General features: G+C 37.9%; 1 protein-coding gene across 10 annotated transcripts in view; it reads right to left on the minus strand.

Moving 5' to 3' along the window:
* dnmt3aa (DNA (cytosine-5-)-methyltransferase 3 alpha a) overlaps positions 1-12,448 on the minus strand; it is a 96,817-nt gene that overhangs the window by 41,288 nt on the left and 43,081 nt on the right. The window contains exon 1 of one of the 10 annotated variants that reach the window (XM_030720929.1): positions 4,048-4,153. The exons of the other annotated variants lie outside the window; for them this stretch is intronic. Coding sequence (XP_030576789.1) covers positions 4,048-4,119 — 72 coding nt within the window. The 5' untranslated portion in view covers positions 4,120-4,153. Of the gene's footprint in view, positions 1-4,047; positions 4,154-12,448 lie in introns of those variants that run through there. 10 annotated transcript variants of the gene reach the window in all.

Here is a 12,448-nt window from a genome sequence, read left to right on the forward strand (position 1 = left end):
AGTCAGTAGATATAATGATGTATGATAATTATATAATAATGAGTATAATAATTTATACTTTGCTTAAAAAAAGGTCCACATAAAACTGATCACAGACCAGATGCTCATTTTCTTCATCAATATCAGACATCCGCTTGTATTATTTCCCAATTTTCTTTCTTCATATCTGCCTCCCCTTCCTGCTTAAGTTTACAGGGTACAGTTTTATTTATCCATAATATTGCTTGTAATTTTTAAGGTATGTTAAATATTATTGTGAGTATAATATAGTGATTTTCCTAGTTATTGTTTTTCTTTATTTGTTTTTATTGTTTATTATGTGTGAAGCAAGCTTATTTTATTAACTGCAATTAAGTTTAAAAAAATGAAAACTGAGAGATGAAACATTTTTACCTAACTAAAATAAAAATGAAACCTAAACTCTGGGGAAAAACAAACAAACAAATAAAAACAAAACTGAAATGAGATTAGATACTTACAAACCTAACTACAGTGCCAATTAAAATGGGTGATGGGTGTGTCCAAACATTTGACTGGTACGGTAAAGCAAAACAAAAATGTTTAAAAAATCTCTTTAGTTTCATTTTTGGTCGACATTTTCAACACAACGAGGATGAAGAGGCTTTATAATAACAATAATAATAATAAAGTTTATTCATATAACACTTTTCAAAATTTTACAGCGTTACAAAGTGCATCCCCGGAACAATGAATAAGAGAACAAATTAAAATATACATATCTTACATATATGTATACACACACACACACATAAAATCCAAACTATAATTTTATATTTAAAAAACGCCTTATAATATGAATGAGTTTTTAACAATTATTAAAAAGAAGACATTGATGAGGCGAGCCGGATTTCTTCAGGCAGGTCATTACAACTGAGGAGCCCTAACGGCAAACGCTTGATCGTCTTCTGTCCTTAAGCGTAAGGTGGGAACAGTTAACAGGTTTCTGCACGAGGATCTGAGGCTGCATACTTGCTGGTAGAGGAGCAGTATATATTCTGGGCCCAGGCCATGAAGGGCTTAAAAGTAATAAGTAAAATCTTTAAACCAATTCTAAACGTAATGGGCAGCCAGTGTAAAGTCATTAGAACTGGTGTAATATGTCGCTTTTCTTGGTTCTTGTAATAAGCCTTGCTGCCTCATGTTGTTCAATCTGAAGTCGATTTAATACTTTCTGGTTGACACTCATTAGAAGACCATTACAATAATCTAAATGAGAGCATGAATGATAGTCTGAGTGTCACTAAAACTCAGTATTGAATGGATCCTCTCAATATTCCTAAGGTGGTAGTAGCTAGCCCAGCACATTTTGAAACCACACTTTTGAAATCATTTCCCTCACACAGGTTTTGTACTGTAACACCTGTTCAGCACTTCTTCAGCATGGCACACAGCCCAATTAATTATTAAAAAACAAAAGCTAAACATTTTTAGACAATGAAAACTAAACTGAAATGAATGAATCCACTCAAGAAATCAAATGCAACTAAAGTGAATTGAAAACCTATTAAAACTAGTAAAAGTTCTAAACTGTAATAGCTACAGTGTGAAACTCTTTATGTGTCTAATTGAGCTGTACAAACAAAACAGAAAAACAGCTCAACATCTTCACATTAAATTAAAATGCGCACTAAGTTTGATGTGAATTGTCATGTGAAGGACAAATAACAGCAGGAGGGGGCAGAAAGACCCAAGGAGAGCGGTTTTAATGTCTTAAGTTACGACTTTGAACTCTGACAAACCCTTTGGCCTGGTCAGCGTTTTCACTCTCAGTGCCGCCCTCTCGACCTCTGACCCTTCACCCCATGACCTAACCAATGAGCCGTTCCTTAAACCACACCCACTTTATGAGCGTGACTGACCCTGACCTGCAGACGAACCCTGCATTGCTCAACACTGCACACAATACACACACTGCAATTAAAAGAGCAGTTAAGACCCCCTCCCACATTGTCAATAAGCAGCACTGCTCTTTCATTAGTATCGATCATGGCTGAGGGACGCGTTAAAGAAAGGCAATCAGCGTTTTCCATGAAGCTCTCCTGAGAGACCCTAATGAAATGAACTAAACAACATGTGTCTGATGGCTGTTTAAGAACAATAATAAAGTGTTTGGCCTGACTGTAGCATAGTAATTTGGTGATGTGGTGTAGTTTTCCAATATTAGGTGGAAATTCAGCCAGTGGAAAGTTTTTTATACAACTCAAGTTGTTTAAAAATGCACCCAAGCCTGATGGTGATCCTTGTAACTTGCTGATGTTTTCCATTTGTTTAGATATTAAGTAAGTTATTGCTGGCCTTTCTAGTGACAGGAAATGTTGATCTTACACCTGAAAAACAGGCTGTGTATTGAGTAGCCTTTGGTGGTCTCCGCATGTGTACAAATGGTAAATGAAGCGTTTCACTTTTTTTTAAGTTATTGTGTGAGGTTCTAGCAACAAGAAAAGCAGGAAAGGCTTACAGCCATACAATCCCCTCCGTTAATGAGATGCTGTTATCTAGCAGATCTCACCTGACCATGAAACTGCTTTTCAGTCAATCTGAGCCTCTGAAAATGGGGGAGTATTTATAAAATGGCTGTAATTTCAGTTAATGAAATAAAAGCAACTTTTGGCTGCTCACAAGGGGTTACAACAGCAAGTAGCTCCACATGTTTGATTTGGCCCACTTTTTTTTTTTTTTTACACCAGTTGCCCTTCCAGATATAAAAGATTTTGAATCTCCTCTTGTAATCAAACTGGTAGGTGAATGTGTAAACCACTACACTATGAAGGCACTCAGTAAAAGCTCTTAAATTGAAAATCTGTACTTCAATAACATCTTGGTTGTTTGATTTAAACTCCACTGTGATGGTGTGCCAAGGCAAAATGACAAAAAACTGTGTCATGGTCCAAAAACCTAAGGCCCTGTCAATAACACCAAAATCTTTTTATAAACATTCAGAGAGTTAAAATCTTCAGTGCATCCTTGAGTGAATATGATCAAAATAAAATGTATGATGATGCTAACTGTATCATACTTTGATTTGGTGGTATTCCCTATAAATGGATTAAACTTTTCAAACTTTTGAAAAAACAAACAGAAAACAAAATTACCGTGTGGCTGTTTTTTTTGGACAAAACCAAATTTTGCAGTCATACTTTGGTGTTTGTTTCCAGTATTTACAAATTTATCACATACCACTCCACTCTCAGGGCATTGCAGCTGAACAACACCTCCACAAAGAGCTAGCACTGTGCAAAGAAGTCCAAGTTTTGTGGTTGTTCTCAAAATTTCTGAAGCAGAAATAAAAAAAATCCAGAAAAGTTGGCATAAAAGTCTTGTCAAAGACAATCGATTTTTCTGAAAACATAAAAGAAGAAAAATAATTGTCTGAGTTTATCTTTTGAACCTTACTTCTGTTTCTATTAATGGTTTCCAACCTTTAGATACTTAAACAGGGCCACAAGATGAAATTGGAAGGTCTCAAAGCAGGGAAAGCAAAAGAAAACACTGATGAAACACAAACATTTTTTTGTACTGCCTCTAAAATTTCCTCTTCTGGGGAAAAGAGAGGTTGTTTTAGCCCAAGCCAAATGAAAGCAATATATGTATGACTCACTTATAGTCATGAGCTAATATGTGCATGTTGCTTTAAACAGACCAAACAAAGGGAAGAAGTAGGAGCTGAAGCTCCAGAGACTAGGAGCTGAAGGGTTAATTCAGTGGAAGAGAGTGAGAAGCTTTAAAACTCTTTCCCTCCAAAACCAACAAGTAAACAAAAATGACCTCCATTAAGTCAGTTCAAACTCTCTGTCAGAAGTTCTCCTCTTTCCACTTGGCTTAAAGCCAGCAGAAAGCATTAGAAACAGCTAAGTTAAACATCATTTTACTTCAGTCTGCCAAGCAAAGTTGTTCTGAAATAACTTGGCAGCAGCTTCTATCACATCTTGTTTTAAAAGAAAAAAAAAAACCCTGAACTTAGTCTCACATATCTTCACACACTTTCAACACGTGCACACAAGAAAAAGAAAAAATGCAATCACTTACAGGCAGGGCATGGTAACTCTGCAATTGCAGCCCTTCCTCCCTGGCTCTCTTCCTCTCTGTCATTTTCTTCATCTGTCTCTCTTTCTCTCTAACCTCCTCCTCTTCCTCCTACTCTTTTTCTTCTGTGTGTCTCCTGGGCTACACTCACCCTCAAGTCTTCTTTACCCTCTCCCTCTTTGCTGATTGGCTGCCAGTGAAGTGTGTGATTTACTGGCTCCTTCACCTAACAGATGTTTAGGTGAACAACACACACACACACACACACACACACACACAAGCATAGAGATTGGTAGTGTGGAATTATGTCTGGCAGCCCCAGGGCTTTAAGTGAGATGATGACACACACACACACACACACTGAATTTGTGTGTGTGTGTGTGTGTGTGTGTGTGTGTGTGTGTACACAGGCTGAGGTCGAAGGTTAGGTAAGCCTCAGAGTTGACAAGGCTGTAGGATGTGTTAGGGTCAGGACCTCGCATGTGCACACACAACTGTACACATTAATGCAGTCATACACACGAGACACAAGAGAATCAGAGGAAGGAAAATAAAGCCAAGCTGAAAATAACTTCTATAAACTGAATACTGGGACATTTATGTACAGTCTGTGGGAAAGCCACAGACTGTACATAAAAGATGGACATAGCGACTATGCTGCCACCCAGTGGCTGGTGAAGTCCCAAAATGAAGACTTGAGTTGACCATTTTCGCCACTGTCATCTTTGTGTTTCGAAACGCGAAGTGCCGAACGAGGTGTGGCTCTGACCACAATCACAGAGTAAAGCCTACAATGTTTTATCCTCCTTCTGGAGACAGATAGCAGCCATAATTTACAAAATTAACTGGGACCACAAATTCATCAGAAATATGTTTTCTGAAGTTAAAGATCAAGTGAGCTGTAGATTAATTTTCTCATAAACCTCTAGACTCCTTTTTGCAACCACTTAAGTCTCCCGCTGCTGGAAAGTCTACAAGTTTAAGGTCACTGTGACATGTGAAATAACTATTAGCGACACAAAATCAGTTGAAGTAACTACCAATGACAGCAAAAAAATACCTTTAATTGACATATCAGGGATTACCTCGGCAACTGTAGTTCGAATGTCCATGAGTGCCCAACTGTTAAGCTATAAAGTGAAGAGTGACAAGCAAATCACAAACGGGATTTAAGTGTGTCTGATCAAGCTGCTTTTTTAAACTAAATTTGTCATTTTCAGTGTGCACCAAACCTTAATTCACTACAAAGGAAATAATTATTATTTTAAGGTTTAAGTGGGAACCATCTATCAGTCCAGTATCCAGATGTTATACTGCCCCAGAAACCCAGTTCAAACTTTTATGGAACTAGGACTGTAATAAATCCTTTACTTAGAAATGTAACACTTTGCTGCTTTTCTTGTATTGCTTATCATGTAAGTCATGCAACTTGAACTTGTCACCGTGGGTTGTGGGAAATTTACATGGCTGTGTTGTTTTTGACAATTCGTAAATCTATGAGCAGAATGAGCAGAATAGTTGGTAAGATAATAACAACTAACCTACTAATAATAACCTTTGGGGGAAAACTTCATTAAGTTCATGTTTACTAAGTACTGGATCATAAGTACATACAGGGTGAATATGCTCGAAAAGTGTTTATACATATGGTGTATGAAATATACTGAATACAAGCTGTCATGCAAACATGTAGGGTGTGCAATCAAGCAGTCTATTGATAGACAATAAAATTTTAAATACATTTTTTTGTTTGTTTTAGAAATTTTTCTAGCAAAACTGAAAAAAAAAACTCCATCAACAACAATGTTAGATTGCATGCTTCTGTTGAGTTTAAACAAATTGAGCAATTAGATGATTCCATGTTGGGCTCTGGGAAATATTAAAGAAACAGACTTAATAGGTATTGATTTAGCAGTGGCATACAAATCAGCAAGGGCAAAAAAAAAAAAAAAAAGGCCTGCAAGCTGTACAACAAGTGATAATGGAAGTAAAATGCCTGCTAGTTGATGTAAATGATGTTTTAGATCTTGTTTGCGAAAGCACACTACAACTAAAGGTTAGAGTTTAAAATGAGGTTACAATTGAAAGTGTAGCTAGTTTAAGAGAGAAAAAGGATACACTATAAATGAAAAGATGCCCAACTTATTTTATTCATCCAAGAAAAGAAAATGACTCTACAGAGTTAAAGGGTTTCCTCAAGACAGCAGTGAAATGGGATATTGATGAGGGTGTTAACAGCTGGCTGTAGTTCAAATGACTGACAGAGGAAATTCACACACACATCTACACAGAAACCTGGAACTGGTTAACCTCTGTCTCCAGCACTGATTTCACCCCCCTCTCTTTCTGTCAAACACACACACATGCACACACACACGCAAACACACTTTCACTGCTTTTCCTTCCCTTCTTTCACTCCCTCTCTTTGTCCATTTCCAGTTCAAACTCTGCAAGTTTCTTTTTTTTTGCCAGCTCTCATTCTTTTCTATCCTTCAACAATTTTTTTCATCCTGTAGCATTTCTGTCTTCTGTGCAAGTATTCTATTTATACTGCATTACACTTTTATTTAAGCATTTGCATTTGATGCTACATTATTAATGTTGCACACCAAAATTAGAAACAAATATCATTACACATTTATGTGAGCTGTAGCTTATAACTGGTTCTCAGATTTCCTTATCTGATAATAATTACTTGACTCAGATTAATAATTAGTGAAATGTGTGGAGCAGAGCATGAACATCATGTCGTAACCCCTTAGATTTTATCTTGTGACCCTTTCAAGGTCCCCACCACTTCAGAACCACGGGACTAACCTGCCAGCTGTAAATGAAGTGCTAATTGCACAGCAACAGGTGCAACAATAAACTTACTGCTTACACATCAGTCTATCACTATTGTCAATATTTGTTTTAATTAGCCTGGTTTAGAATATTTTCTGACCTCTGACCTCACTTTCTTCCTTTCTTTCTCTGTTTTAGGATTTTGTATCTGCTCCATTTTTCTTTCCATTTACTTTTAACTTTCTCTCCTTTCTTTCCTTATTCCTTTTTTTGTGTTTGAATGCATTAAAGTAGATCTATTATGCTTCCATATTTTCTATCATACATACTGTTACGATGGTCATATAATACACGACAAAAGTTTCATATAATGAGATAATTATATGTACTGTCACCCCTGTGAGCTAAAAACTCAGTTTCAGATGGTTCTAAATGCTCATTTTTAGTTGTTTCTATGCTATGATGTCAAAGAGAGGGGATATCCACCCCATGTTTAAAACTGTGAGGTGGAAGGGAGCTACTCACTTCAGACAAGCAAGAACCTCTGGGGTTAAAAACTGAATCCACTGGGTGCCAGTAGCAACCATGTACACCACATACCTGTTGTGTAGGTAGCCCGGGTGTGTGTCTGACCCATAGCCCTTTGCAGGATTAAAGTGAGGGGCATGGTTGTTTTAACTCCACTAGTAAGTGCCTTTCAACAATGTTTGCGCCACTTAGAGGATTTTTAATTAAATTATCTCTTGAAATATGTTTTTGTGTGGTACAGACAGTGCATGACGTTTGTGCTTCAGGTTTTAGTGTTGTATTATTTTTGCCTGCATTAATTAGCAGATATGCAGTGTTAATGTCGTTGACGAACTATTTTTGTCAGTTTTCGTCAACGACCCTTTTTTTCATGACAAAAACAAGATGATAACTAAATAAAAACTAACTAAAAGGATAAAAACAATGACAAAATTAATTGACACTTTCGTCAACGAATGAAAACGAGACAAAAATGTTTGGCGGGGACGACATCCAATCAGAACTTATTTCATTTTGTGAAAGGCAGGGACAAGCCTTGCAGCAAGGCTCAGTATAAGATAAATGTTCTAAAGCTACTACTGTAGGGTCCAAGGATAAAAACACGGAGCTGGAAATGAGTATTTTTTAATGATATCCTCTATTTAAAAAGTCTCATTGAGATTAAAAATTTCCTCTTCAAAAGTGACCTAGCCAAGAGGGCAGCAGACATTAATAGCATGACAGGTCCCCTTTAGATAAATTAAAGTTTAAAGATCTTTCCTCTTAGTCTGACTAGACTCATGCAAAACAAACATAACTTCAGGCATGAGAGTTGCTAATGACTCAGTAAGTGAGATGATAGTGTTGACAGGAAGCCAGACATGCTCCACCTCTCTCTACCTCTCTCTCTCTCTCTCTCTCTCTCTCCATCTGTCACATGCACACGCAACAGTTTGCAGATTGAAGACAAGCTGGCATCAGTTAGACCAACTAAACTCTGTATGTGTACATATGCTCCAATTAAGTGGAAAGTTTTTTAAAACCATAATCATCATTTTATTCATTTTAACCAGTGCAGAACTGATATAAAGACATTTAAGGCTCTTTTTTAACTCTTCTCAAGCAATCTCCTGTCACGTCTCACAGACTTCAAGGTTTGTGTCCATCAAAAACCGACTGCACAGCAGAACAAGTTCAAACAAGAGGAAAATGCAACCACGTGTGGTTTTTGCTCACTCTTGCGTTCTTCCTCCCAAACACTTTTTTCTCACGCGCTCTCACATGTCTGTGTGTGTGTCAATGAGCCTGAATGACCTTCTCTCTCCTTTTCACACACACAAATACACACACGCATGCACACACACACACATTTCCTGTCTCTTTCATGTCATTCTTTATTTTCATTTTAAGGTCATCCTCACACACCTTTCTCATGGTAACAGCACAGTAAAGCGGCCCAGCATTTTCTTCGAATTACTAAACTATGTCCTCAGTCAGCTACTGTCAGATATCAGCATTGCACATGTGCATGGTTAAACCTGCAGTAACTGGCAACTGGCCACTTATAACTCAGTTATGGAGGCACTGGGTAAGTATAATATTCTTATTTTTTAAGCTCTATTTTGTTCACCAATTCCGAAAGGAGTCATTTGTTCACCTGGTGGTGACTAACTTTGTCCACCTGCTTGCTGTCTGCCGGCCGAGCACCCAGCTGCACCTGTTTTCAGCTGGAAGTCGAAGGGGTAGAAGAGAGCAACACTGACCCAAAATGACTTTAAAAGGATACAGACTACACAATAAGTGCTAGGAAGCTTTAAAAAATTAATCTCTAAGAACAATATGTCAAGTTGCTGATTGCAGTCCCTTAAAATAAAGATTTTTAAATTGTTGTTTTATGTAATAGTATTGTTTTGCTTCCCTAATATGAAGGAAATCTGGATGAAGTTGCACCATCTGTCACAGCAAGCCCCACTTTGGCAGTAGACTATAGTATTAATTATAAATAGAAATGATGACTTGGTTATAAAAATGTATTTTATACCAGACACTAATCTTGCTTGGTGCATTTTTAAGGTATTTACAGCCACATAGCTATCACACTGAGTTTTTAAAATGCCATGTGACTGATCCATATATAAACTCCACTTTATATCATAAATCTCCTAAGATTTCCAGAAAAAAAGGATGTGATCATATTGGCCTCATTTGTAGCTATGATTTCCAAAGAGCAGAAAAATCAAGACAGATATAAGTATAAAGGTATTCAGTCACCCATCCAAATCACTGAATTCAGATGTTCCAATCACTTCCATGGCCACAGGTGTATAAAACCAAGCACCTAGGTATGCAGACTGCTTCTGCAAACATTTGTGAAAGAATGGGTCGCTCTCAGGAGCTCAGTGAATTCCAGCATGGTACCGTGATAGGATGCCATCTATGCAAAAAGTCCTGTCGTAAAATTTCAGCACTACTAAATATTCCATAGTCCACTGTTATTGGTATTGTATAAAAGTGGAGGCAATTGGAAATGACAGTAACTCAGCCACAAAGTTGTAGGCCACATAAAATCACAGAGTGAGATCAGCAGATGCGCAGGAGTCGCCAGCTTTCTGCAGAATCAATCGCTACAGACTTCCAAACTTTATGTGGCCTTCAGATTAGCTCAAGAACAGCACATAGAGAGTTTCATGGAATGGGTTTCCATGGAAGAGCAGCTGTATCATCAACCACAATGCAAAGCATGAGATGCAGTGGTGTGAAGCACTACGCCAATGGTCTCTAGAGCAGTGAGGTGTGTTCTCTGGAGTGACAAATCATGCTTCTTTGCCTGGCAATCCGATGGACAAGTCTGGATTTGGTGGTTGCCAGGAGAACAGTACTTGTCTGACTGCATTGTGCCGAGTGTAAAGTTTGGTGGAGGGGGGATTATGATGTGGGGTTGTTTTTCAGGAGTTTTGCTCAGCCCGTTAGTTCCAGTGAAAGGAACTCTTAATGTTTCAGCATAACAAGACATTTTGGACAATTTCAACTTTGTGAGAACAGTTTGGGGATGGCCCCTTCCTGTTCCAACATGACTGCACACCAGTGCACAACACAAGGACCATAAAGACATGGATGAGTGGGTTTGGTGGGGAAGAACTTGACTAGCCTGCACAGAGTCCTGACCTCAACCCGATAGAACACCTTTTGGATGAATTAGAGCAGAGACTGTAAGCCAAGCCTTTTTGTCCAGCATCAGTGTCTGACCTTACAAATGTTCTTCTGGAACTATGGTCAAAAATTGGGATGTCACTCAAGTTTGAATACTTTTGGCAATATAGTGCATCTAAAAACTTTTAATGATAAGGCAAAATTATAGCCTAAACAAATCTGTGATTAGTGAATTCAGTCTTTAAAGAAAAAAAAATCCCTCTTGTCTTTATCCTTTGATGTTTTTAACTATAAGTTACTATCATTAGCTTTTTTGTTGTCATTTTTTTTGTCATTGTCATTTTGCTTTCATTACTGTTATGAACTGTTGTTTGCATTAGAATTATATTTGAAAAGCCTAACCAGGGACAAAGTCTGCTAATTAGCTGGGGTAGAAGTCCTATATACATATAAACTGTCCAAAATTTTCCCCCACTGGCTCCTTTTACATTTTTTACTGGTAAATGATAAATATAGCATAATTTATTAGTGTTTTTTTTTTTATCTTTTGCATTGATAATCTAAATCTGCACAAATAGTTATTAACTAAATGTTTAAAATAAATCTAGGGGAGAATATGCTATGCCTACTTTAGACTCACCCCTACATGCTTCAGGTACTACTGCTGGAAAAAGAGAGGTGCATGGCTGCTTTAAGTAAAGCAGCAAAGTTTACAAGAAATGTATATAGTTACAGTATATATTATATTATTATAATATAATATATACTGTAACTCTATACATTTCTTGTATATAGTTACAGTATATATTATATTATAATAATATAATATATACTGTAACTATATACATTTCTTGTATATACCGTATTTTTCGGACTATACGTCGCTCCGGAGTATAGGTCGCACCAGCCAAAAAATGCATAATAAAGAAGAAAAAACATATATAGGTCGCACTGGACTATAAGTCGCACTTTTTTGGGGGGGGGGGGTTGACAGAATCCGAGACCCAGAGCAGAAATTCCATCTTGAACGGCAATTTAAAATAATAATGGATTAAAGAACAGGACGAACACGGTTACGCCTACGTTATGCTAACGTAGCACATTCAGCTACATGACGCACAACGAACACGTGTTCGGTATTGTAACGTTGTAAACACACTTCCAAAGTCGGCGATATTCACAACAAAGGTCGTCTTTATTAACAGAAAAACGGCTGCTGTAGGCCACAGCCACGCCAACCACAACTACAACAGCGGAACAGCAACACACACACAGGCATGCTCTCGGTCTTTTTCTCTCTCTCCATGCTGCCTTCACGAACCTCCCGAACAGTCCGAAATCCCACAACATCAACACGCTCTCTAACTAAGAGAATCGCTACAGTATGTTAACGTAACATTAAGTTATTCAGATAACCATAGCATAAAGAACATACTAACAAGTTAACCAAACCATCAATCCATTGAATTCTTCATCCTCGGTGTCACTTCTAAACAATTCCGTACACTCCGTAGACGAAGCGCCGCTTCCTCTTCTGTGTCGCGTTAGTCAGACTCGTCGTCAGCTGCAGTTCCAATTATTCCAGCCTTTCTGAATCCCAACAGGATGGTTTGCCACTGAAGCCCATGTTTTCTTGATCCATCCAATGACTTCCAGGAAAGTTGGGTGGCGCATTCTCCCAGTTGCCGTTAAGCTGTGCTCTCCATCCATCATCCACTGCGTCCACAGGTTACGCAAGACTGCCTTAAAGCTGCAGTTCACGGAGATGTCAAGTGGCTGGAGTATTTTGGTTCATGTGTTATAAATGTCACATATACGTCGCTCCGGAGTATAGGTCGCACCCCCAGCCAAACTATGAAAAAAAGTGCGACTTATACTCCGGAAAATACGGTAGTTACAGTATATATTATATTATTATAAGATTGTACCAACCTAAACAGCTTCTCTTCATGCAGACAGCCTT

This window comes from Archocentrus centrarchus, chromosome 24, assembly GCF_007364275.1.
Source record: "Archocentrus centrarchus isolate MPI-CPG fArcCen1 chromosome 24, fArcCen1, whole genome shotgun sequence".
Lineage (NCBI taxonomy): Eukaryota > Metazoa > Chordata > Actinopteri > Cichliformes > Cichlidae > Archocentrus > Archocentrus centrarchus.